The 21,727-nt window shown below is 56.9% G+C and overlaps 1 protein-coding gene across 1 annotated transcript in view; it reads right to left on the reverse strand.

Moving 5' to 3' along the window:
• Positions 1-422: 422 nt before the first annotated feature.
• Positions 423-21,727, reverse strand: part of GAS2L1 (growth arrest specific 2 like 1) — a 34,376-nt gene continuing 13,071 nt past the window's right edge. The window contains exons 3-6 of the mRNA XM_067550257.1: positions 12,289-12,396; positions 7,579-7,675; positions 6,496-6,910; positions 423-2,672 (exon numbers count right to left, since the gene is read on the reverse strand). Coding sequence (XP_067406358.1) covers positions 1,037-2,672; positions 6,496-6,910; positions 7,579-7,675; positions 12,289-12,396 — 2,256 coding nt within the window. The 3' untranslated portion in view covers positions 423-1,036. The remainder of the gene's footprint in view (positions 2,673-6,495; positions 6,911-7,578; positions 7,676-12,288; positions 12,397-21,727) is intronic.

A 21,727-nucleotide genomic window follows, 5' to 3' on the forward strand; every position in this document is an offset into this window, starting at 1 on the left:
GAGCTGGAGCTGGGTGGTAGATTTGGGAAATGGCCAAAGCCCGCCTAGATTGCAGCTCTGAGTTGCCCTCCAGCCAGTTCCTCCAGCACCCAGCCCCACGCCGGCAATAGACAGAGCAGAGCAGACAGGACAGCTGGTTTTGGTTCATTAGTTTTTACTTTCTTGGTTTTGAAATCTCCCCAGTCGGGTCCATCTCTACGTTCCTAGACTGATGCGAGGGAGTCGGGGAAGCAGCGGTTTATGCAGAGCGTTTGTACGGACACAGACACTCAATATATTAGCTATAAATACCTGTTACTCACACATACAGTACGTCAGGGTTAGTTAACGCTGGCAGCTCCAGGTGATGGGAGGCCAGCAGGTGCTGTTGAAAAAATGTGCAATATGGTTTGCTAAGCCTCCCTCCACCCTGCCCGCCCCAACCTGGAGTCGATTGGAAAATAAACCGCTAACTACAGTAAAGTCCAACTCAGAGCCTCCATCTATGCAGCTGTGCCCCTCAGCTGTGCTGGAGGGGCCCTCTCAGCGGAGTGCCCCACCCCCTACCCCCTCCAGCGAGCACAGCCCTGCAGAGCAGCTACAGGGGTCTGGGGTTTCAACCCAGACTGATGGGTGCCCCAAGCCAGAGACCAAAGCGCTTTGGGTATCAGAAGGCCCAGAGGACATCTGGGGGTGTCTGAGATCAGTCCCTGACACCCAGAACAATTCTGGTCTGAGACCAAGGAAGCTTTAAGACGCCCGCTACCCAGGAACCCAGGACTCGGGACCATCCCCCTACAAGCCAATTCACTTAAGAGATCCCATGTAAAAGCAAAGCCACCCAGCTGCCCAGCTCTCCTCTGAGCCCCTGGCACATGGACCCTCCATCTTCCAAAATAAAGAACCCGGGCATCTGCCCCCCACCTCTGCCAGCAGCAGCAAGGCCAGGGCCAGCCCCCAGCACACTCAAGGCAGCAGGTGCAGGACGGGGATCTGGGAGCAGCAGTGGGGAACGCTACAGGCCAGTCCTCCACCTCGGACAAATGCCACTGGCCCCTCATGCCCAGGCATCCTCATCTGGCCCTCCCGGCTCCGTCTGGCCTCGCGGCGGCTCCATGAAGGAGGAGAAGACGCTGTGAAAGGCTCTCCAGGGCTTGTGCTCGGCTGGGCGCCTGGAAGGGCTCCCCTTGGGCGAGGCGCCGGCCGCCTTGTAGCTGAGCGGTGTGGGGATCTTGGAGGGCTTCTTATCCGGCTGAATGTCTGTACGCGGCTTGGCCTTGGGCCGCAGCTTCAGCTTGTAGATGGAAGGCACCCGGTCTGGTTTCTTCAGGGACTTCTTTTGCCTCAACACCACTCCCTGTGGCTGGAGCACACCCGGCACCCCGTCCTCCTCGGTCCCTGGCAGCTCCTTGTCCAGCTCGGCCGGCGCCAAGGGCCCCAAGTCCGGGTCCGAGCTCGCCGGCTCCAAGATGCTCCAGGCCGCATCCGTGCCCAGATCGGAGCCTTCCACCCCCTCAGCCACCTCCTGGAGGTCATTCAAGGCCGTGTGGTAATTACTGTCATCCGAGGAACTGGAGAGAGCCGGCTTCCTCCAGCGCCCGGCTGGCTCCGGGGCCACGGGCAAGTCCCAGGTAGAGCCATTGTGGAGCCCAGCAGGGGCCGTGCCGCAGTTGGGGGCCCACGGGCGCTGGGAGGCGGGGTTCCTCTGGGGGTCGTCTTTGGGCCGCTCGCTGAAGTCGGCCTGGAAGCCGTGCTTGCTGAAGAAGTTCAGGGAGGAGGAGGACGAGCTGGAGGAGCAGTAGGCAGAGTCAATGGCCCCTGGGTCTGGCGTGGGCTGCTGGAGCCGTCCGGAATCGGGGGAGCACCCCACAGGCTCCCCGTCGTCCCCGGCCAGCTCGATCATCTGGGAGTTGGCCAGGAACTCCTCCTCCAGGCGTCGGTACAGCTGCTGCTCCTGGGCGGGGTCCAGGCGCAGGGGGGTCCGGAAGCTCTGCGCCAGCCCCTCCAGCTCCTGGCTGAAGCTCTCAGGCAGCTGCCTGGCCTGGAGGGTCTCCCCAGAGAGCCGCTCCCTCCCAGGACCCCGCGGCTCAGTCTCACCCGCCTGCCCCTGCCTCGGGGGCCCCAGCGCCTGGGCCGAGGGCTCTGCCAGGTTGTTGGCAGGAAGGGATGCTCTGCGACTGGGGGGTGCGGGGCTCCTGGAGCCCACCCGAGGGAGGTGCCTCTGAGCCGGGCTCCTGGTCCTGGGGCTGGCTCGGCTGGAGGCGCGGCTGCTCCCCTGCACCTCCGCGGCGCGCGCCCAGGAGTGCTGCCCGTCCTTCCCACGGCTGATGAGCAGCACCGGCTCCCCGCCCTCTCGCCCCTGGCTCCAGGCTCGGGGCGGGGGGCCGTTGACCGCGGGGCTGCTAGGCCCGTTCGCCAGGCGAGGCCGGCCCCGCTCCTTGGGCTCTGCCCTCCTGGCCCCTGCCGACGGCCTCTGCCCCAAGAAGGCACCGCGCTCTCGGGACTGGCTGCGGCTCGACGGCATCCTCTTGGGGGTCCCCTCAGACACCTGCCTGCCTGCCTCCTTCCTGGGCGCCGTTAGGAAGCCACCGTCCTCGCCGCGTCTCCTGCCCAGGGTGCTGCTCTGCGCCGACGAGGCGGAGGAGTCGCTGTCTCCGGAGTGACGCCTGGCTCTGGGGGGCTGGTCTCGGGCCCTGGAACAGAGGGGAGCACAAGGACAGGACGTCAGCACCATCTGCAGACAGCGTGGGGGAGACAGACTGACAGACAATACATGTCACTGCCCATCCAGGCCTCTGCTGCACTGCCTGGGCTGCTGGAGCGGGGCAGGCCATGCATTGCCTGGCACCCAGGCTGGCGGCACCTCAGGGGGAGCATGGCCCTCGCACAGCTGGGATCCAACCTCCCCTCCCCAAAGCTGGGGGCCCTGCTGGGATCCGTCGTTGTGACCCAGGCCCCAGCTCTAAACAAAACCCGCATAGCGTCCCTCTACACCCTCATCTCCCAGCGCTCGCCCTGCCGAAGGCAACGCAGCCAGCCGGTGCTGTGGGGGCTGGATGCAGAGCTGGCTCAGAGGTTCACACAAGCCAGCCTGAGCGCTTTAGCACAGATACCGCGTTCGGCTCCCAGCTGCACCATTCCCCGCGCAGCCCAGCGGATGGCAGCCTCCTCCCATGGTCCTCCTCCACCGCAGCAAAATCCGGTTCTCCCCTCTCCCGTTCCCGAGCTGGCTGCACAGAGCCGAGACTCTCCGGCCGCGTTAGCAAACTCCCCTGCGCAGCACTTGGCCCTCGGGAGAGACCGACAGGCCGCGGGACACCACCAACCCATTCTCGACGGCTCCCTCCCGACCGGGCCCCCGCTGCATTTTACACACCCCGCAGGACATCACACCACCCCCCCTTCGCCCTGCTGCAGCACTGGGCTCCGGAAATTAAGCCTGCCACATTCCAACCGGGGAGGTTTTCCCCTGCTATGCTCAGTGGGGCATGCTGCATTTCCTACCCAGATTTAACATGGGAACACAAATAATTCAACATAACACAGCTAAACTTCCTGGGGCAAAGACTTACCCACTGTGCTTTCCTGACTTCCAGCTGCTCCCTCTGAACACTGGATTTCCAGCATTTAATCCCCCCGATTTTCTGATCTATTCAACAAGCAGCACATTCAGCCTCTATCCACATGGCCCCCATCGGCTGCAGGCTTGGGGCCTTTAAGGCTTTTGTCACTAACACATGCCTCTAACTCAGCAGACTTTAAAACTTTACTATTACATTAGTGCCCAACCAAGATCTGGATCATTGTGCTAGGTGCTGTACAAACACCTGCATGAGGCAGGTCCTGCTGCAAAGAGCTTACAATCGAAACAGACAACTGTGGAAAAGGGAAACCGAGGCACAGAGCAGGGATGTGGCCAACGTCATCCCACAGATCAGCAGTAGAGCCAAGAACAGGCCTCAGTCCCAGCCCCCAGACATGGAGGTTTGAGTCCAGCGTGATCATCTAGTCTGACCTCTTGCACATTGCAGGCCACAGACTCTCACCCACCCACTCCTGTGACAGACCCCGAACCTCTGGCTGAGCTCCTGGCATCCTCAAACTGTGATGTAAAGATTTCAAGCTACAGAGAATCCACCATTTCCACTAGTTTAAACCTACAAGTGACCCATGCCCCACGCTGCGGAGGAAGGCAAAAAACCTGCACGTGCACAACTACAGACACTTACAGCACCTCCTCCAAACGTGGCTTGCTCTGTAAACCTGAAGGAGGCTGCCAAGGAAGCCAAGTTTTAAGTCATTCGCTCCAGCTCTTTTTGAGTTACACCACTGCAACCGTTCTGAATGGCATGCAGAGTATTTTTAGCCCACAGTCAAATAAATCCTTCCAAAATAGCTGTGCTCAAGTTTTCAGAAATGTTCACCTTTCAGCTGGAAAAAAATTCAGCCCAAGAGGAATTCTGAGTTGGCGAAAGTTTCTAGCCACAGGAAAATGGAAGTCTGGTATGATGTGCCCCCGGCTAGGTGTTATTTAATACAAATCCCTTGACTATCGTGATCTCTAACAAAACCCCTGATTGTGTGTGTGCGTCTGTCTTAGTGACATGCACACACTTTGTGTAACCATGTGGCTGGATAAATATTACACACACAGGGTGAAAACAAACATGAAAACGGGAAGCCAGCAGCTGATCCTGAGCCACACGCCAGCAGGAACCAAAGCTCGATTTAGTGTGCTCATGGCTGCTGGGGAGGAGGAACACTTGGGGCCATGACACCACACTCCTCCTGCCTATTGGGGAAGTCCTGCCACCAGTGTCACTTGGTCCCAGGGCCTGGACTCGCCAGTGGGACCCCAGAGCACAGCCAGGACAATGCACCGGGCCCCACACTGGGAGATTGGCTCAGAAGTCATGCAACGCTGAGCGACAACGAGGCTGGGCTGCTTCCTTGCCTTCAGTGTTAGGCCTTCAGGGGCCACGTTTTCCAGCTTCCCTCTGCCACCAGCGGGGCTAGAAACTGGCCTTTTATTTTCGTGCGAAAGCTGCGATTCTCCAAGATCCATTCTGCCGTGGCTTTGTGCCCACTCTGACGGGGTGGCAGGTCCTGTACAGTGCAGGGCGCGAGGGCAGGGTGCCCTGGGATTCTCTTTGGCCGGCACTTGCCAACGTGGGGTGGGAGCGGGGCGAGACCCGGGTTCAGCACAGAGCAGAGTTAACGGGGCGGGAGCAGAGAGCAATGATCAGGGTAACACAGGGGGGCAGGCAGCTCCTGATGGCCAAGTGGGGGGGCTGAAGGACTGAACGCACCCCAGGGAGTTTCAACACACAACTCCGAACACCCAGGGGAAGGTCTGAATCTGCACCGAGATGTCTCCGCCTCGCCCTGGGATCCAGCGGAGCACAGCAGCCAGCCCCACCGGGTTCTGCTTTCAAGAGGCCAGCTGCCCCTGCCCAGCCATTGCCCCCACCTGCCAAAGTCCAAGGCAGACCAGAGTCCCTTCCCTTCCCCGGCAGGCACCTCGGATTGAGCTGGGGATCTGGGGCTGGAAGGCGCCTCCCCGCTCGGCCCCACCAGCCAGAGACTTCCTGAAACATGCTTGGGCTCGGCCTAGGGAAGTTGTTAGCGTTTGGGAAGCGGTTGCCATGGCAGCCTCCCCCATCCTGCCGCCCTTCCCAGGGAGTGAGTCAGCGGCTGGGTGGCTGAGCGCCCTGCCTGCTGGATGGGAGGAAGCGTCTCTTCCTCTGGGAGGGGCAGGACATGACAGCCGCCACCAGGACCGGGGTTATGGGGGACTGGTTTTCCCCCCGACACAGAGGGCCCCCCCACCAGCCTGTCTGCAAGGAGCGTGGATCCCACCCTACCCTATCTTCCCCAGGATACTGGGGTGCCACGCATTGCTGGCCAGCCACCACATCACCCCCCCACGGCCCCAGCCCCAGGGCTGGCAGCACAACGTGCCCCAGGGACTGGAGATGCTGTATTGATCTTCCCCTGAGATTGCCACCTGGAGCCCAGACGCACCCCGGGGAGAGGATCCCCCAGGCAGAGTCTGGGAGCCCAGGGCTGGGGGGACAGAGCCTGCTGCCCCAGGACGGTGCAGGGGGTTCTCAGTGCACAGAGACGGAGAGTGTGAGTCTGCCCGTAGGCAGGGGGTGGCAGTCTATTGCCTCCAGCAGCTAGGGACCACTCTGTCCCAGCACACTCGACGGGTGGATCTCACTGCCCTCCAAGGCAGGGGGTGAATAACCCTGGCCCTACTGCAGTGGGGTGGAGAAGGTCACCGAGCTCAGAGGCATGTCTGTGCTCTGGGGACATAACCCACACTTTGCCCAACCCACAGCCTCTGCCAACTCAGGGCATCAAAGGACATCTCCCAGTTCCATGCCCTAGGTGTGGAGGCGCTAAGAGCCACCTCTCCCATACCCCCAGCCATTGCCAAGTCACGTGGCCAGAGGATTCAGCGAGGCGGCTGGAGGGCGCGGTGCCTGCTTGGCATCGCCTGGCGCACACTACCTGAGCGTGGTGGAAGCTCGTGGCTCAGATACGTTGCGGTGGACCAGGGGCGTGGAGCTCCTCAAGGGGCTAGGGGAGGGGACTGTGCTAGCCCGTGGGGGGAGCCCTTCCAGCTTCTCCTGGCTGGCGTGCGATGCCACGTTGGGGATCCGCCTTGGGGAGTCTGATCGGACAGACAGATCTCCCGGCCCCTTGGCTGGAAGGCCGGACCGGTCCGTCTTGGTATGGGTCAAGTCCCCACCAGTTGACAGCCGCTTATCCCCTGGGCGGAGGGTCTCTGTTGGCCGGTAGGTGGTCACATCTTCGGAGTGGCGCTGGGAGCTGGGGCTGGCAGCTCGGGGGCTGGAAGAGTTGCCAGGAGATGCCGTCTTCTGCAGGGAGAAGCCCAGGGCACGTGTCTGCGTTAGACGATGCGCTGGGGAGAGAACACAAGCATCAGCATGTTGGCTTAGGGAAGATACTGCAGCAGAGCTTCACGCAGGCCTGGCTGGGATCAACGGGCCCCAGCCTCACGTTCCCCATGAGCCTCACTGAGACTCTGCTAACAGGCAAGTTCCCTTCCCTGCTGGGCCTTCCTGTCACCTGCCCCTTCATCTCTTCCTGCTCCATCCTGCAAGGGCTGCGGAGCTGCCAGCGGGCAGTGCGCCCAGCAGCACAGGGCAGGAGACAAGCCCTGATCCCAGATAGCAGTGGGAGCATGAAAGGGAACTAGCCTTGGGAAGGAAAGGAACTCCTGCTAGGATGGGGCCAGAGCCCCTGCCATGGGTGTCCTGACCAGCCACACGGGGTCGCTGTTGGAGTGCTCTCCTCTGAGGCCGGGCCAACTGGGTTTGCCTCCGTGGACTAGGAGGAGCCAGGTGCAAGGAGCAGCAGCCAGCCACAGGGACCGGGGCACTAATGAGCCCTGGGGTCTGCTGCAGCGTCCCAAGAAAACTCAGCAACAAATGAGGCTCCCTTCCCTTCGAAAGGCTGGACAGTGGCTGGGCTGGGGAGGACAGAGGGGTTTCTCTGGCCCCGGCCCCTCTGATAACTTGCTGGAAGGGACGAGTCCCCCTCCCCACACACACACATACACACACTCACAGAGGGAGGCGCATCGGCAGGGATCGTGCTTGTCTAGGTAGTGCTCCAGGGTATCCCATCCGCCACCTACGCGCACCATCACGTGGCTTCTCAGCACCTGGCAGAGCACCAAGAAAGAACTCAGAGATTCATCAACTTTAAGGTAGAAGGGACCATTCAGGTCATCTAGTCTGACCTCCTGCACATCGCAGGCCACAGAACCTCACCCACTCCTGTAATAGACCCTGACCTCTGTTTGAGTTACTGCAGTCCTCAAATCATGGTTTAAAGACTTCAAGGTACAGAGAATCCACCAGCAAGTGAGCCGTGCCCATGCTGCAGAGGAAGGCGAAAAACCTCCAGGGCCTTTGCCAATCTGCCCTGGGGGAAAATTCCTTCCTGACCCCAAACGCAGTGTTCAGTTAAACCCTGAGCATGTGGGCAAGACTCACCAGGCAGATACCCAGAAAGAATTCTCTGTAGTAACTCAGAACCCCCCATCTAACATCCCTGCACAGGCCGCTGGCATATCTACCGCCAGGAGTCAAAGATCAGCCAATTGCCAGGCTGGGCTGTGCCATCCGACCATCCCCTCCATAAACTTGTCAAGCTCAGTCTTGAAGCCAGCTAGGTTTTTTGCCCCCACTGCTCCCCTTGGGAGGCTGTTCCAGAACTTCACTCCCCCGATGGTTAGAAACCTGCATCTACTTTCAAGTCTAAACTTCCTGATGGCCAGTTTATATCCATTTGTTCTTGTGTCCACATTGGTGCTGTACTTAAATAACTCCTCTCCCGCCCTGGTATTTATCCCTCTAATGTATTTATAGAGAGCCTCAGATCTCCCCTCAGCCTTCTTTTGGTTAGGCTGAACAAGCCAAGCTCTTTGAGTCTCCTCTCATAAGGCAGGTTTTCCACTCCGCAGATCATCCTAGTAGCCCTTCTCTGCAGCTGTTCCAGTTTAAATTCATCTTTCTTAAACATGGGGGACCAGAACTGCAGACAGTATTCCAGATGAGATCTCACCAGCGCCTTGTATAACGGTACTAACACCTCCCCATCTCTACTGGAAATACCTCGCCTGATGCATCCTAGGACCGTATTAGCTTTTCTCATGGCCACATCACATTGGCAGCTCATAGTCATCCTGTGATCAACTGATACACCCAGGTCCTTCTCCTCCTCTGTCACTTCCAACTGATGCATCCCCAGCTTATAGCAGAAATTCTCGTTATTAGACCCCAAGTGTACTATTACATTTCATCCTATTTCTATTACTCCAGTTTACAAGGTCATCCAGATCTTCTTGTCTGATATCCCAGACCTTCTCGGTATTGGCAATACCTCCCAACTTTATTAGCACATTCCCACGTTTTGTACCAAGGTCAGTAATAAAAAGGTTAAATAAGATTGGTCCCAAGACCGATCCTGAGGAACTCCCCTAGTAACCTCTCTCCAGCCTGACAGTTCACCTTTGAGTGTGACCCGTTGTAGTCTCCCCTTTAATCAGTTCCTTATCTACCTTTCAATTTTCATATTAATCCCCAGCTTTTCCAATTTAACTAATAATTCCCCAGGTGGAACCGTATCAAATGCCTGACTGAAATCTAGGTAAATTAGATCCATGGCATTCCCTTTGTCTTAGAAATCGGTTATCTGCTCAAAGAAGGAGCTCAGGTCGGTCTGGCACGATCTGCCTTTTGTAAAACCATGTCATATTTTGTCCCAATTACCGTTAACCTCGCTGCCCTGAACCAATTTCTCTTTCAAAAATGTTTCCAAGACCTTGCATATTGCTCAGGTCAAACTAACAAGCCTGTAATACCCGGATCACTTTTCTCCCCTTTCTTAATTAAATAGATTGAGCCCCTTGAGTTTATCACTATAAGGCAGGTTTTCCAGTCCTTTAATCATCCTTATGGCTCTTCTCTGGCCTCTCTCTAATTTGTCAACATCCTTCTTGAATTGTGGGCACCAGACCTGGATACAGGTTCCAGCAGTGGTCAGATCAGTGCCAGATACAGCAGTAAAATTACCTCTCTGCTCCTTTTCGAGATTCCCTTGTTCAGGCATCCCAGGATCACATGAGCTCCCACTGTGACGCTGGGGCTAAAAGAGCTAATGTTCCACCGCCTTTCTCCGAGTCACGGAGTCCCCGGCCTGTGCGTACGGCCTGCTTTCTGTGTTCCTGTGGGTGTTCCTATTTACACTTAGCCACATTACAATGCTTGGCTCACTTGCCAAGTTTACCAAGCGATCCAGATTGCTCTGAACTAGTGACCTGTTCTCTTCATTTTTTACCACTCCCCCAGTTTTTGTGTCATCTGCAAACTTAATTCTATATTCATCGGGTCCTGTATCAGCCACTCCGTTACCTGGCTGGGATCAACGTCAAGCTGACAGGTTTATAATTACCAAGGTCATCCCATTTACCCTTTGTAAAAATTGGCACACGGTTAAGCTTTCTTCCAGGTGTCAAACGCCACCGTGCTGGGACAGGCACACATGGGCCCCACCAGATGGACTTGCTGGTTTAGAGGATCAGGTGGTGAATAGACAGATCTCCCAACGTGACACTTAATTGAAGGTGAAACTTGAAATGCAAATACTTAGTTCACATGCAATGGCAGCTGCAGTTTTCAAACCTGCAGAATTGCTAGGCCGGAAGTTTTTAACAGCCTATTTTATTTTTGCACTGAATCAGCGCTACATAAGTGGACTTGCTTCTGCAGCACACAGGATGCATTACAAAGCAACCCCATAAATTTGCAACCCCTTATCCTACAGGAACCCAGATATTTCAACTCCTCCCCAAACAGCTCACCACTCCTTTGGGGATGAGGCATGCCCTGACCTAAGAGATATAATAAAGGGTTTGCAAATAACTGGTCACAAACTGGATTGGGAAATGGAAATTCCACTTGAAATGGGATCCCACGACACCTTTACTACAAGAAAGGGCAGTCATTCTCAGCCCATACAATACGGAGTGAGAAGATAATGCAGTAATTGTCTAAATCCTATACACAATCAGAACTAGCATCAAGAGACAGAAGAGACTGGAAAGGATACACTGAGACAGGAGGGGTGGGGGGAAGAGAAAGATAGGAAGCAGTGTGGTTCATCGGACAATGCACTGGACTTGGGAGTCAGGAGAGCTACATTTTATCCCCGGCTCTGCCACTGATCTGCTGTGAGACCTTGGACAAGTCACTTAATCACTCTGTGCCTTTCTTTCCCCATCTGTAAGATCTTTCCTCTGTCAAATGCTTTGAGATTTTTGAAAAAGTGGGGGGAGGGGAAAGGAGAGAGAAGTGTTTAAGATTTGGGATATTCTCAGCATTTGGATAATCTCAGGTGTTGTGAGTGATGTAGGGAGGGTTTTATTTTTTAAAAATACCAGTTTGAGAAGCTAGGTACTGCTCCCTGAATCCGTAGTTATGATTTGTATTGCATTAACACGTGTAGTAGAAGGTGGGTGTTTGCTCAGAGCTTGCACTCTCTAACAGACAACACACAGGGGAGGAGAAAGGAAATACCACTATTTTATAGATGGGAAACTGAGGCGTGGGGCGGGGACGGGGGTTTGCTGATTTCTACATGCAGAATCCAAACTCCTCCAGGGGCCCCTCCCTGGGTTTGATACTCGGTATCCATGTGCAGGGGCGTGCCCAGCTTTTTGCTGCCTGTGGTTCAGGCACTGAGCTGGGACTCTGAACATCTGGGGCCAATTCCCAGCTCTGCTTCAGACTCGGCGTGTGACCCTGAGCTGTGATAATGCCTGGGTGAGGCCAGGCACCCTCCCGCTCTAGCCCAGGAAGTGAGGAGGCTCATGGGAGAGGTAGCTAGCCGATCCTTGCACTTTGGGCATGGACTCGCAGCAGGCAGGACCCTCGTGGGTTGGCGTGGTTAGCCTTGGGGCTGTCCAGACCTAACCCAGCCAGGTGTCTCTCACATAGCTGGGCATTGGCACAGCCCGGCGAGGGAAGCCAGCATGGCAACAGCCCACTGGAGGGCTGCACCCAGTGATCTCCACCTTTCCCAGCCGCTGAAATTGGCTGCCCATCCCCCGTGCTCACATTTCATCTCCTGCTGCCCCCAGGCCATGTCAGCTCTGGTGCTGGTGGATGGGCAATCCCGGGGCAGCGCTGGGGAGAAAGAAACGCGGAGGCTGCTGGCCATGATGAAGCGATGGCACCTCTCCAGCTACTGCAGATCAAATGATCTTGCAGAGCAGAGGATCGTGCCCAGCAAAGACCCACACATGAATTATGAAGGGCTAAGAGCTCCCATGACCCAGACAGAAGTTCAAGTGTCATCTGGCATCCACCGTCGTCCAGCAGCTACTGGAGCAGAACGATAACACGAGCACGTAACAGCTACAACCAACCCACACAGCCTCTCCCCGGCAACTGGGCTGGGGATCAGGATCCCCATTGCTGGGGTTGTAGGTCTGGCAATTTGCCACAAGGTGGCCCAGTGAGCCCACGGCAAAGCTGGGATTAGGGTTTAGGGATTCCTGGCTCCCAGTCCTGTGCTCTGGCCACTAGACAATACTGCCTCTCAATGGAACGGAATTCCCCCTCCCATTACAATGTCTAGGGAAGCGAGGAGGGAGGCAGGCATTCTGTGATTGCTGGTGACCAGCTCGTGTCCCAGACCCAGAAGAGACGGGGGGTGGGGAGGAGAAGATGGGGCAGGTTAGAAAGGAAAGGGGGCTGTGGAGAATCTTACTCGAACAAAGATCAGCGCGTTGGAGTCTCCCACTTTATATTTACCCTCGGAGACTTTGACCATGGGAAACTGAGAGGGGCAGGTGCAGCGGCCCAGAATCTCTCGCACCTAAGAGAAGGAGGAAATGCAGAGAGTAAGGCTCAGCGCCGTGCAAGGCGAACCAACCCGCAGCACACAGCTGACCCGGGGTGCGGCAGGACATACGCAGCGACAGCTTGTGCTTCCTGAGCAGGGGCAGGCATGTGACCCCAGAGCCACCATCAAGAACAAGCCACGATGCCCCTGGGAGGCCCCAGCCCCACACCCACCTGCCAGCGACACTGGCGACAGCCCAGGATGGGGGTCACCAAGGCTGATTTCAGGGGCAGATTCTGGAAGCAGTGGCCCAAAGACCAGTAAGCCAGGCCAGGTCTCTGCTTGCCTGGAGAGGGTTCTGGGCCCCCAGCCCACGAGAAGGGAGCTTTGGCTGGCCTTCCTCTTCCAGACAAAGCTTTAGAAGCAAATAAAGCAGCGCTGACCCACTCCACCAGGCAGCCTGTGTTATCCTGGAGGCTACTGAAGTCTTCTAGCGACCCAAGAGGCTTCTCAGGCCCCCATGACCCTAGGATCTGAGCGACTCACTGCCTTGAATGCACTTCTCACAGCAGCCCAGCGATGCAGGCAGGGCTGTTACCCCCACCCCTTGCACAGATGGGGCACGGGCACAGAGATGAAGGGTACGTCTACACACCTGGCTCAGGCTCTCAGGGCTCAAGCTATAGGGCTACAATTCGCAGTGTAGACACTCAGGCTTGGCCTGGAGCCCGGGCTCTGAAACCTGGCGAGGAGAGCAGCCCCGGAGCCCCAGCTCCAGCCCAAACGTCTAGCCCAAGGCCTGTGAGCCAAGTGCACTGACCCGGGCCCCAGGACTCGCTGCTGTGGGCATTGCACAGCGAGTGACTTGCCCATGGGCACGTAGCAAGTCTGTGTCAGAGCCGAGACTTGAATTCAGTTCTCGAGTCCCAGCCCAGCTCCATAACCATTGGGCAACCCTTCCTCTGACGCTCGGTGAGGGGCATCCCCCAATGCAGCAAACGAGGGGCAGTGTCTGGGCCAGGGAGCGCTGGGCGACGCGGCCAAGACCTTGACCCGGAGCACCACGTTTCACTGCAAGAGATTCCCGACCCTGCCCTGGGAACAGACTGTGGATGGAGACCTGCCCTGTTCGGGGCTGGAGGGGATGACACGCTTCCTGAGCCCAGGATTTATGACCCTGTGTTTTGGGAGGGGTGGGGGGGCTGTTGCCACATGCAGGCAGGGTAACGGAGTGAGAGCAAAACACACTGTCCTCTCACAGCTGTTGGGATCTCTCACTGCCCCCCAAGCCTCCTCCCTGCTCTCATGACTGCATCTGTGCAGCCAGGAGAGGCCCCAGCTCCAGTCCCCTCCTGCCACCTGTCCCCAGAGCCCACCGGGAGAACCTTCTCTCCTTAATACCCCCTCAATACTATGCTCCTTAAGGCCAAGACTCTGCCCCTCGACAGCATCAACAGCCCAGGCTCCCAAGGTGCTTTTGGTAAAATTAAGCCTCCCACCAGCCCTGTAGGAAGGCGGATCACTCTCACCTCACTGCTGAAATGCAGCCACTTCTGGGGTGGAACATTGCCACCATTTGACAAGCCCCAGCAATGCCACCCCACAGCTTCGGACAGAAGGGGTCCTTGAGTTTTAGGGAGGCAGAACATAGTTGTCCAAGTTGGAATCTGGCTTCAGGGGGGAAAATGCCCCACACCTAGCAAAAGCTGTCATGGTTTATTTCTTTCAAATGATCAGGACTTTACAGTTCTCTCAGCTGCTCGTCCTAGCATAGCCACACTCACAGCTCCCCATGGGCCCCAGCCATCAGCCCCACCCGTCCCCTCTGCATGTGGGAGCACAGTGGTGGAGATCAGCTGCCGCGCTCAGGCAAGGCCTGACCAAGGGGGGGACTGCAGGCAGGGTGCTCCAACAGACAAGGATCTGCCCTATCAGAACGTGCTCCCCCTCCCCCAACAGGACCAGCTCTGGATTGGCTTTAGGCTATCCACTCTCCCAGGTTTTCAGGGAGGGGGTAGGACCAGGAGGGTGTAAATCGTTTACAGCTGGGCCAGTGGGAGAGGCTACTTAATATTTAATTTTTTTAAATGGAAGCTGAGATTGTCATGTAATCACAGGACTCTAGGAGCTGGGGCTTGAAGTAAAGCATGAAATATTGGGAGACTAGCAGTAAAAAAACCTGCCAGAGTTGATGACACTGCATCAGCTCTTTGGGAGTCTGGCAAGCGTGCTCAGCACTTCCAGTGCCTCCTTGCATGAATTGCTTTGGACAGTGGTGCAGACATTGTGCCCTCTCTCTCTCTCTCTCTCTCTCTCTCTCACACACACACACACACACAGACACACACACCCCTCATTCATGAGCCCCAGCGGGAGGGACCCAAGGTTAAAGTGCTCAGCAGCAAAACCCAGCACACAAACGAAAGTTTTGAACGGATTACAAAGGCCGAGATCCTGCAGCTTCAGCTCTTTCGCTCCTGACCAAACAGTTAACCTCACCCTAGGTGCAAGGCAGCTAAGCAAGCCAGGCACGGCCGGAAATGGAAAATGGACACATTGTGGAAAGTCTGGCTCCTGCTTTGAAAACTGCCCTTGATGCATTAGTGCTGGTGACCCTTGGACACCTTGTTTACGCCCAGCTGAAAGGAGTGAATTACAGGAAAGCTTCTGCGGAACAAGGTTCCCAGAGAGAATCCCATTCCCATAGATCCGTCTCTCCATGCAGTTCCCGTTCTGCCCTCACCCCAGGCTCTAACAGTCTTGAGGAATCACCCCCCGTTTCACATCGATCTAGCTCAATTAATCTGTTCTCTGTGCTCCTATTCACAGCAACCACGTTTGTCACGGTTCCAGCAGGAAGGCCACTCATCCAAAGGAGGCTTGCAAAAGATGCTTTTAATTGTGTTGGCACCTTTCCGGCTTCTTCATGCTAGACAACAATAGGGGCATTCAGCTCGTGTTTGGTCTTAGAGATCTCAGGACAGGATGACTAGTTTCTCCCGCTTTTGGGAGGATTTCAGGAGATGCACAGTCTGAGCTCTTAGACGCTGCCTGAAAGGGCAACAGGTGCTGCATTTCTAACCAAGGCCTTGTTTACATGCAGAACGCAGCAACGTTGCCACTCTTGCCATTTTACTGCAGGTCTCACTGTACTGGATGTTTACTTAACACTCACGCTCCTGGAATCCCGTGATTACAGGAGAATCTCAGGTTCCAGTTAAAAAAAAATAAGTTTCTAACTGTCCGTGTGTTGGAGAAAAGCTTGAAAACGTGACCTGGATGTGACCCAAGGGGTTTGGAAACCAGGAGGCATAGACACAGGCCACAAGATTTTAAAATGTGGATGATTTTTAAGGCAGCCCCAGAGGTTTTGGGGGTCCTGACTCTGGATTTTGGAACACATGGGGATGGCAATCCTGTAAAATCATTGTATTTAGACTAGTGCAAACTTCAGGAGGACATGCTGGATTCAGTAAAGTTTAAACATACCCATAATCAACTTCAGCTAACTCCAAGTAAGAGCATCCACACAGGGGTTGGCAGTGGTTTAACTAGGCTGGTTTAAGTGCAATGTGCTCATGGAGGATATCTCTGGGCTGGTCTTTCTCCCAAATGTTCTCTAGACACTGGAGTTAAATAGGTATTAAACACACCGAGTTTTCAACAGCCTGAACAAAACTCCATTTCTCCCCTCTCAACATACTTCTGGGATGTCAATTTCCCTGGTTCTTCTGACACCCAGAGTCTTCCCAGGTAGCTCAGACCTGAACTTCAAGTGATTTTTTTTTTTTTTTAAAGGTAGAAAATGTGTGTGGGGGGAATTTTTTTTGGGTCTTCTTCATCCATCACAGAACAGCAACAAATGGGGCAGAAACTCAATTCATTTCTCCCTTGCAGTCCCCTTTAAAGTGCCCCAATCACAAGTAACTGGTGCTTTTGAGCTAAAAAATGCAGTTTACCTAAATCTCTGTTAGGAAATGGGCTGAGCTCAAACAAAGACACAGGTGAGAGGGATCCCACGGCAGGAAGAACCCAATCGGCACAGCCTGCCATCAAGTGTCTGTAGCACGGCCTCTTATGGCAAGTCCCCAGCCGATCTGACCTGGCTAAAGCTACTTGCTGGTCCGATTTCCCCTGGGCAAAAGAGGTAGTTTGATGTAGGGATAGCAATGATCACTGCCCAGGAACTGATGAGCCTTTGGGATCAGATAGCAGCACATGGAGGAGAGGGATTTTGCTGCTAATTATTATTTATTTGTATTACCGCTGTGCCCACAGCCCTAGTCACGGACTAGGACCCATTGTGCTAGGTGCTGTACAAACACAGACGCTGGAATCCTGGAGGCTAAGCTAGTGTTCAATAATACCACATAGTGCTTTTCATCCATCAGTCTCAAATCCCTTTACAGGTTTTCCCATTTTACACATGGGGAGACTGAGATCCAGAGAGGGGCAGTGACTTGGCTAAGGTCACCTAGCAGGTCAGTGGCAGAGCCAAGAAGAAATCTGAGGTCTCCCAGTGCCTTATCCACTGGGTCATGCTGCCCACTCAGCTCCTGCAGACAGGCAAACTAGCCCAGGGACAGCCATAAGAACCCAGCCAGCCATGCCTAGGAATAAACCCAATTTGGAGACGCTTCAGAGAGTCTGGATAAAGTATTCAGCCATCTGCCTAATGCAAGAGACAACGGCGTGTTCAGTCTCCCAGCGCACTCGGCGATGTGCTTCTGGGGACACTGACCATTTCACCCCGACCCGAATCCAAGAAGGGCACGCTTGCTACTGCCAGCACTTCGCCTTCCCCACTGTAGCAATGCAGCCGGCCCCCAATCCTGCATGCACGGACAGCATTCACCCCCCCGTGCACTCTGGCTCCCCCGTCCACAGGTCCCAGCACAGCTCCCCAAAGCAGGGGCTGTGGGAGCAGCAATCTGGAGGCAGAGGGACAGTAACGTGGCATTTTCCACACTCGCAGTGTTTGCCAGTATTACCATATGTGCCGAGCACGCTGATCAGCAAGAGGGAAGTAGCTACAGGCTGAGCTAAAGGAGTAACCTGCAGTAGCTGCACTCTCTGCGGACAGGGCAAAGAGACGTGTAGCAGCCTTGCGGGGCTGGGCTGGACCGCCCAGTTACAACAGCCGTGTCAGTCTACACTAGCATTGAAACAGTGCTGCGAGGGGAACCAGCCCTGCTCGGAGCAAGTCCAGCTGCCATGGTGCTGGCAGCACCTGCGCACTTGCCTGCGGGGCTGTGAGCAGCACAGCCTGTGTTCACGATGCCATGGGTTGCGTAGGGGGAAGCAGGCTAACTGCATCCATGCAGCTGTTGTGTCCCAAGGAGGAGATGGGATAAGGGAGAGCGGGAGGCAGTCAAAGGCAGCCTGCCAGAGGGCTGGGCTGGCTGGGGTGAAGACGAAAGGTCACTGTCAGCACCTAAGCTTTCAGAGGCTTCTCCACCCCTCACCTGTGTGCATCGCCTGTCCCCAGCTCCCCACAATGGGGGCTGATGAGGATCAGGGTTAGGTGCAGGCTCAGCGCGACCCCCCCCCCCCTCCTCCCAGCCCCCTCACTGCTCCCCTGCACCCGCAAACCACAGGCACCTGGGTTCTCACTGACTCGCTCCTGCACGGGGCTCCCCTCTGATCCCCAACGGCCTGTTTCATCAGCCCCGGGTAAACAAACACGTCACCTAGGCGCATTAGCAATGCCCAGCACAGAGGCCTGACTCCCTGTGGGCAGTCCAGGAGTCCCACTAGCTCAGGACAGCTTGCAGCAAACCACTCCTCCATCTGGATGCCCTGCCGGAGCTGGGCACACTGGCCGGGCAATTCTCTGGGGCAGAGACAGCCAGCCGGCACCGCCGTCCCTCTCCTGTAGCCCAGCCTCGAATCAGTGCAGCCCGCGTAACACGAAGCAAGCTGAGGTGGGAGAAGCATCTGCCCTCCAGCTGGAAGTGCGAGCCGCAGGGCTGATTGATCACCACGCAGGACAGCTGCATTCCACCGGAGGAACAGGGGGAGCACGAGCCCAGACTCCCCTACTAATGGTGGGGCCGAGGCCATGGGAACTCCCTGCCACAAGAGGGGCCTGGCTGCATTCAGACACAAACTCAGCTCTCTGGCCACAGCTCTGTCTACGCTGGGGCTTCCAGCCACCAGTCACCGGTAGCTGGTGACTGTACTGAGGCAGCAGGGCAGAATCTTGATGAAGCTACCATTGCACTAGGGCAGATTATCGCTGCTTTCAACCAAGGGAGGCTGTGCTGGTACCAACTGGCTTATGGACCCTGCCGGCTTGCACTAGGGCTCTGCTGCGCACAGCTGAAATCAGGGCAAATCCGCAGCAGAGGTCAGACCCCAGCATCTCCCTCCATTTCTGCACTACCACATCAATCAAGTGGGCAGAGATTGTTCTTGTCCGGGCTATTTTTAAAGGCCTGGCAGGTGCCGGGGAGGCTGCGTAAGCACCTAGATAGAGCTTCACTGCTGAACACAGGAAATTGAGAGACAAAATCCCGTCAAGCTCAAACTAATCCCCCGTGCTGCAGAGGATTTACCGCCCCGGATTGCAGCTGGGTGCAGCGAGCTGCAGGGCTCCAGGCCACCCCCAGCCTCAGACCTCCCTTCTCCGCCCTATCATTATTCTGCACCCCGTGCAGCCTGCACATGTGGCACAGCTGGCTGGCCCTGCATTCTCCGGGGAAGGCCTGCATCCCACCATTGCCACGGAGACTGGCCTTCAACAGCTGTTGGCTCCAGGCCAAAGCCAGAGCCTCTGGGAGATTTCAAGAGTGGCTGGTATTTATAGACCCTTAAAGAGACAGATCCCAGAATCCAGGATGAAATCTACTGACATCTTCCCCCCCCCCCCCCCCGGGGGGGGTGGAGAGGGGGAAAATCAGCCCGGGGACAGTTAACACAGGGCAGATTTCTAACCACTCAGATCAGATGGACCAAAACCCTCCTGACCGCAATCAGCTACAGCTTAGTCTCCCCCCCCCCCCCACACACACACGTTGAATTAAGGCCAAGAAGCAGCTGGTGTCCCACAAAGCAGGAAATCCAGTGAGGAGGAAGGGCCAGGGTAGGGGGTGGCCCCATCCCAGGTAAGCAGGCAGGACGGAATGAGGTGCAGCAGCCGGGGAACGGGATCTGTCCTGGGGCTCCTCTTTCACGCCCTGGTGAGCTCTGCTCAGAGCCGGGCCCTCCTCCCTCCGGAGCTCAGCCCCTTGGGGCCGGTCACGTCAGTCCCAAGAAGAGGCTCCTTCCCCACCGGCCACCCACTCCCACTGCCACTGCCAGCCACGAGAGCTGGACTCGCCTTTCCCAGCAAGAGCAGCCGGGAGCGGGGGGCTCACAATCCTCAAATGCGCATCGGCGTAGCCAGGTTCACGGCCACTGGGTGACCCCAGGAGGCATCCGGGTGCAAAGTACATGGGAACATCACTGGGTCTGCCCCCACCACCACACACCTGGCAAGACCCAGCTGTGTTGGCAGAGTTCTGCCTGCAGCGTCCGGTTCAACTCCACAGTGGGGGCGACCCCCGGGCGACCCCTGAGCCGGCTCCCACCTTTGCTCAGGACTAACAGCCAGACAGGGCTCCCTGTGCAGCCCATAATGCCTCTGAAAGGGGTCACCGCCTGTCTGAGGAGCAAGACCTGAGCCAAGGGCGACCAGACAAACGGCGCCAGAGCCTGAATGCATTAGAGATGCTAGTCCCTGCGGGCCTGGGCTGGGGACCCTGGACTCCGAATACCAGCAGCGGATTCCGTCCCTCCATTCCCACGTTACATCACATGCAGTTTCCTGTCCAGGGCGTTTCAGACGAGCGCCTCAGCCTTTGATGCCAGAGGACGGGTTGCTCTGGGAGGCTGTTAAATAGCTCGTGGCTCTTCCCAGGGGGAGATGGACTGGCCCTGAAGTCCGTGGTGAGCTCTCGCCCTCACACACACACTGGTGTGCTGCACTCCACCCCAGAGCTGGCCGCTGTCTCAGTGGTGCAGCATGCGTCACGCCAGGCGGGGAAGGCGCTAGACCTGCCGTACTTTCCCGGCTGGAAACCCAGAGTGCCTTTTCCAGCTTCATGGCGGGTTTGTGGCAAGACGGGCCGCCAGGAAGCAGTCTGCACACGACAGAGACGCTCAATCCCCTGCCTCCCCCACCAGGACGTGTGCACGAGACTTACTGCAAACGGGGAGCACAGAAGAAGAGAGAGGCCCAGGAGCTGGGGCTGGCACTGTGCCCTGGTAACCAGCTCCTCCCAATGGCGCGCAGGGATGGCCCAGATGCACCAGCAGGCCCAGACTGAACCGGAACCCGGAGCCGGCGAGCACAGGGGAGAAAGCAGCTGTTGGTGCAGGGAAGCGGCAAGAGGCACCCAGAAGGAGGATGGATTCTAGCACCAGAGGGCAGGATACGGCACCACGGTCTTGGCCCTTTAAAACACCATGGATCCTGCAGGGGCAAGGAGGCCTCTCTCTACAGGAACTCAGTGTTGCTCAATGGGAGTCACCCAGCAGGGCAGAGAGGATTTTAAAGGGCCAGGACGGATTGATTTCACACGCAGAGCTTTCCCATCAGCCACTTTCCAGCTTGCCTGAGCGGGAGAAGTTCATGGAGGTCACCAGCTTGACTGCTCTGGCAACCTGGCTATACAAGAGGGGGACAGCCCTGGCGGTGCGGGGAATTCCAGGCAAAGGCAAAGGGCACGGCAGCAGTGAAAGCTGGGGAGCCGGTCCTGGCAGGGTCAGCCCAGAAGCATGGAGTGGGGAAGCGAGGTTGTTTGTGCACCTGTGACAGGAGGGCCCACGTCTCCAGGGACCAGCACCCCGGAGAAGTCAGCGGGGGCGCCCTGAACCGTCCCTGCCACTGCGAAGTGCAAAGATCCCAGCCCGGGAGGCTCCAGGTTCCTAAGGAGTCTAATGTATTTACAGGGCCCCGGTCAGCACGGCACCCGGCACCAAGCCCCCACCCTGGGAGGAGCCAAGCAAGTGGGCGAGGAGCAGCAGAGCTTCACCTGCAGGACTCAGCCGGGGGAAGAGGCTCCCCAGGAAGAGAGACCGGGGAGGAGTGACTCAGCTGGGGACAGGAAATTCCTGCCCCCGCCCTGCCCCCCATGCCAGGAGGCACCTGGTTAGGGCGGAGAGAGCGATGCCGCGCTGGGCAAGGGCAAGCAGGCAGGGCCAGAGCAGCAGGTGCGTGCGAGATGGTGCGAGCGCTGCCTGACGGACCGTCGCCCTGAGAGAGGTGGGGCAGCCCCGCAAACATCGCCAGCCGCAGCGCCCAGGCCCACGCTGCAGCATCAGGCTGGAGCCAGAGTGCGGGGCTGGGACTCGAACCCCCTGGCAGAGCGTGCGAACACAC

This window comes from Emydura macquarii, unplaced genomic scaffold (genome assembly GCF_026122565.2).
Source record: "Emydura macquarii macquarii isolate MOO-44397 ecotype Brisbane River unplaced genomic scaffold, CSIRO-AGI_Emac_v2 contig_1254, whole genome shotgun sequence".
Lineage (NCBI taxonomy): Eukaryota > Metazoa > Chordata > Testudines > Chelidae > Emydura > Emydura macquarii.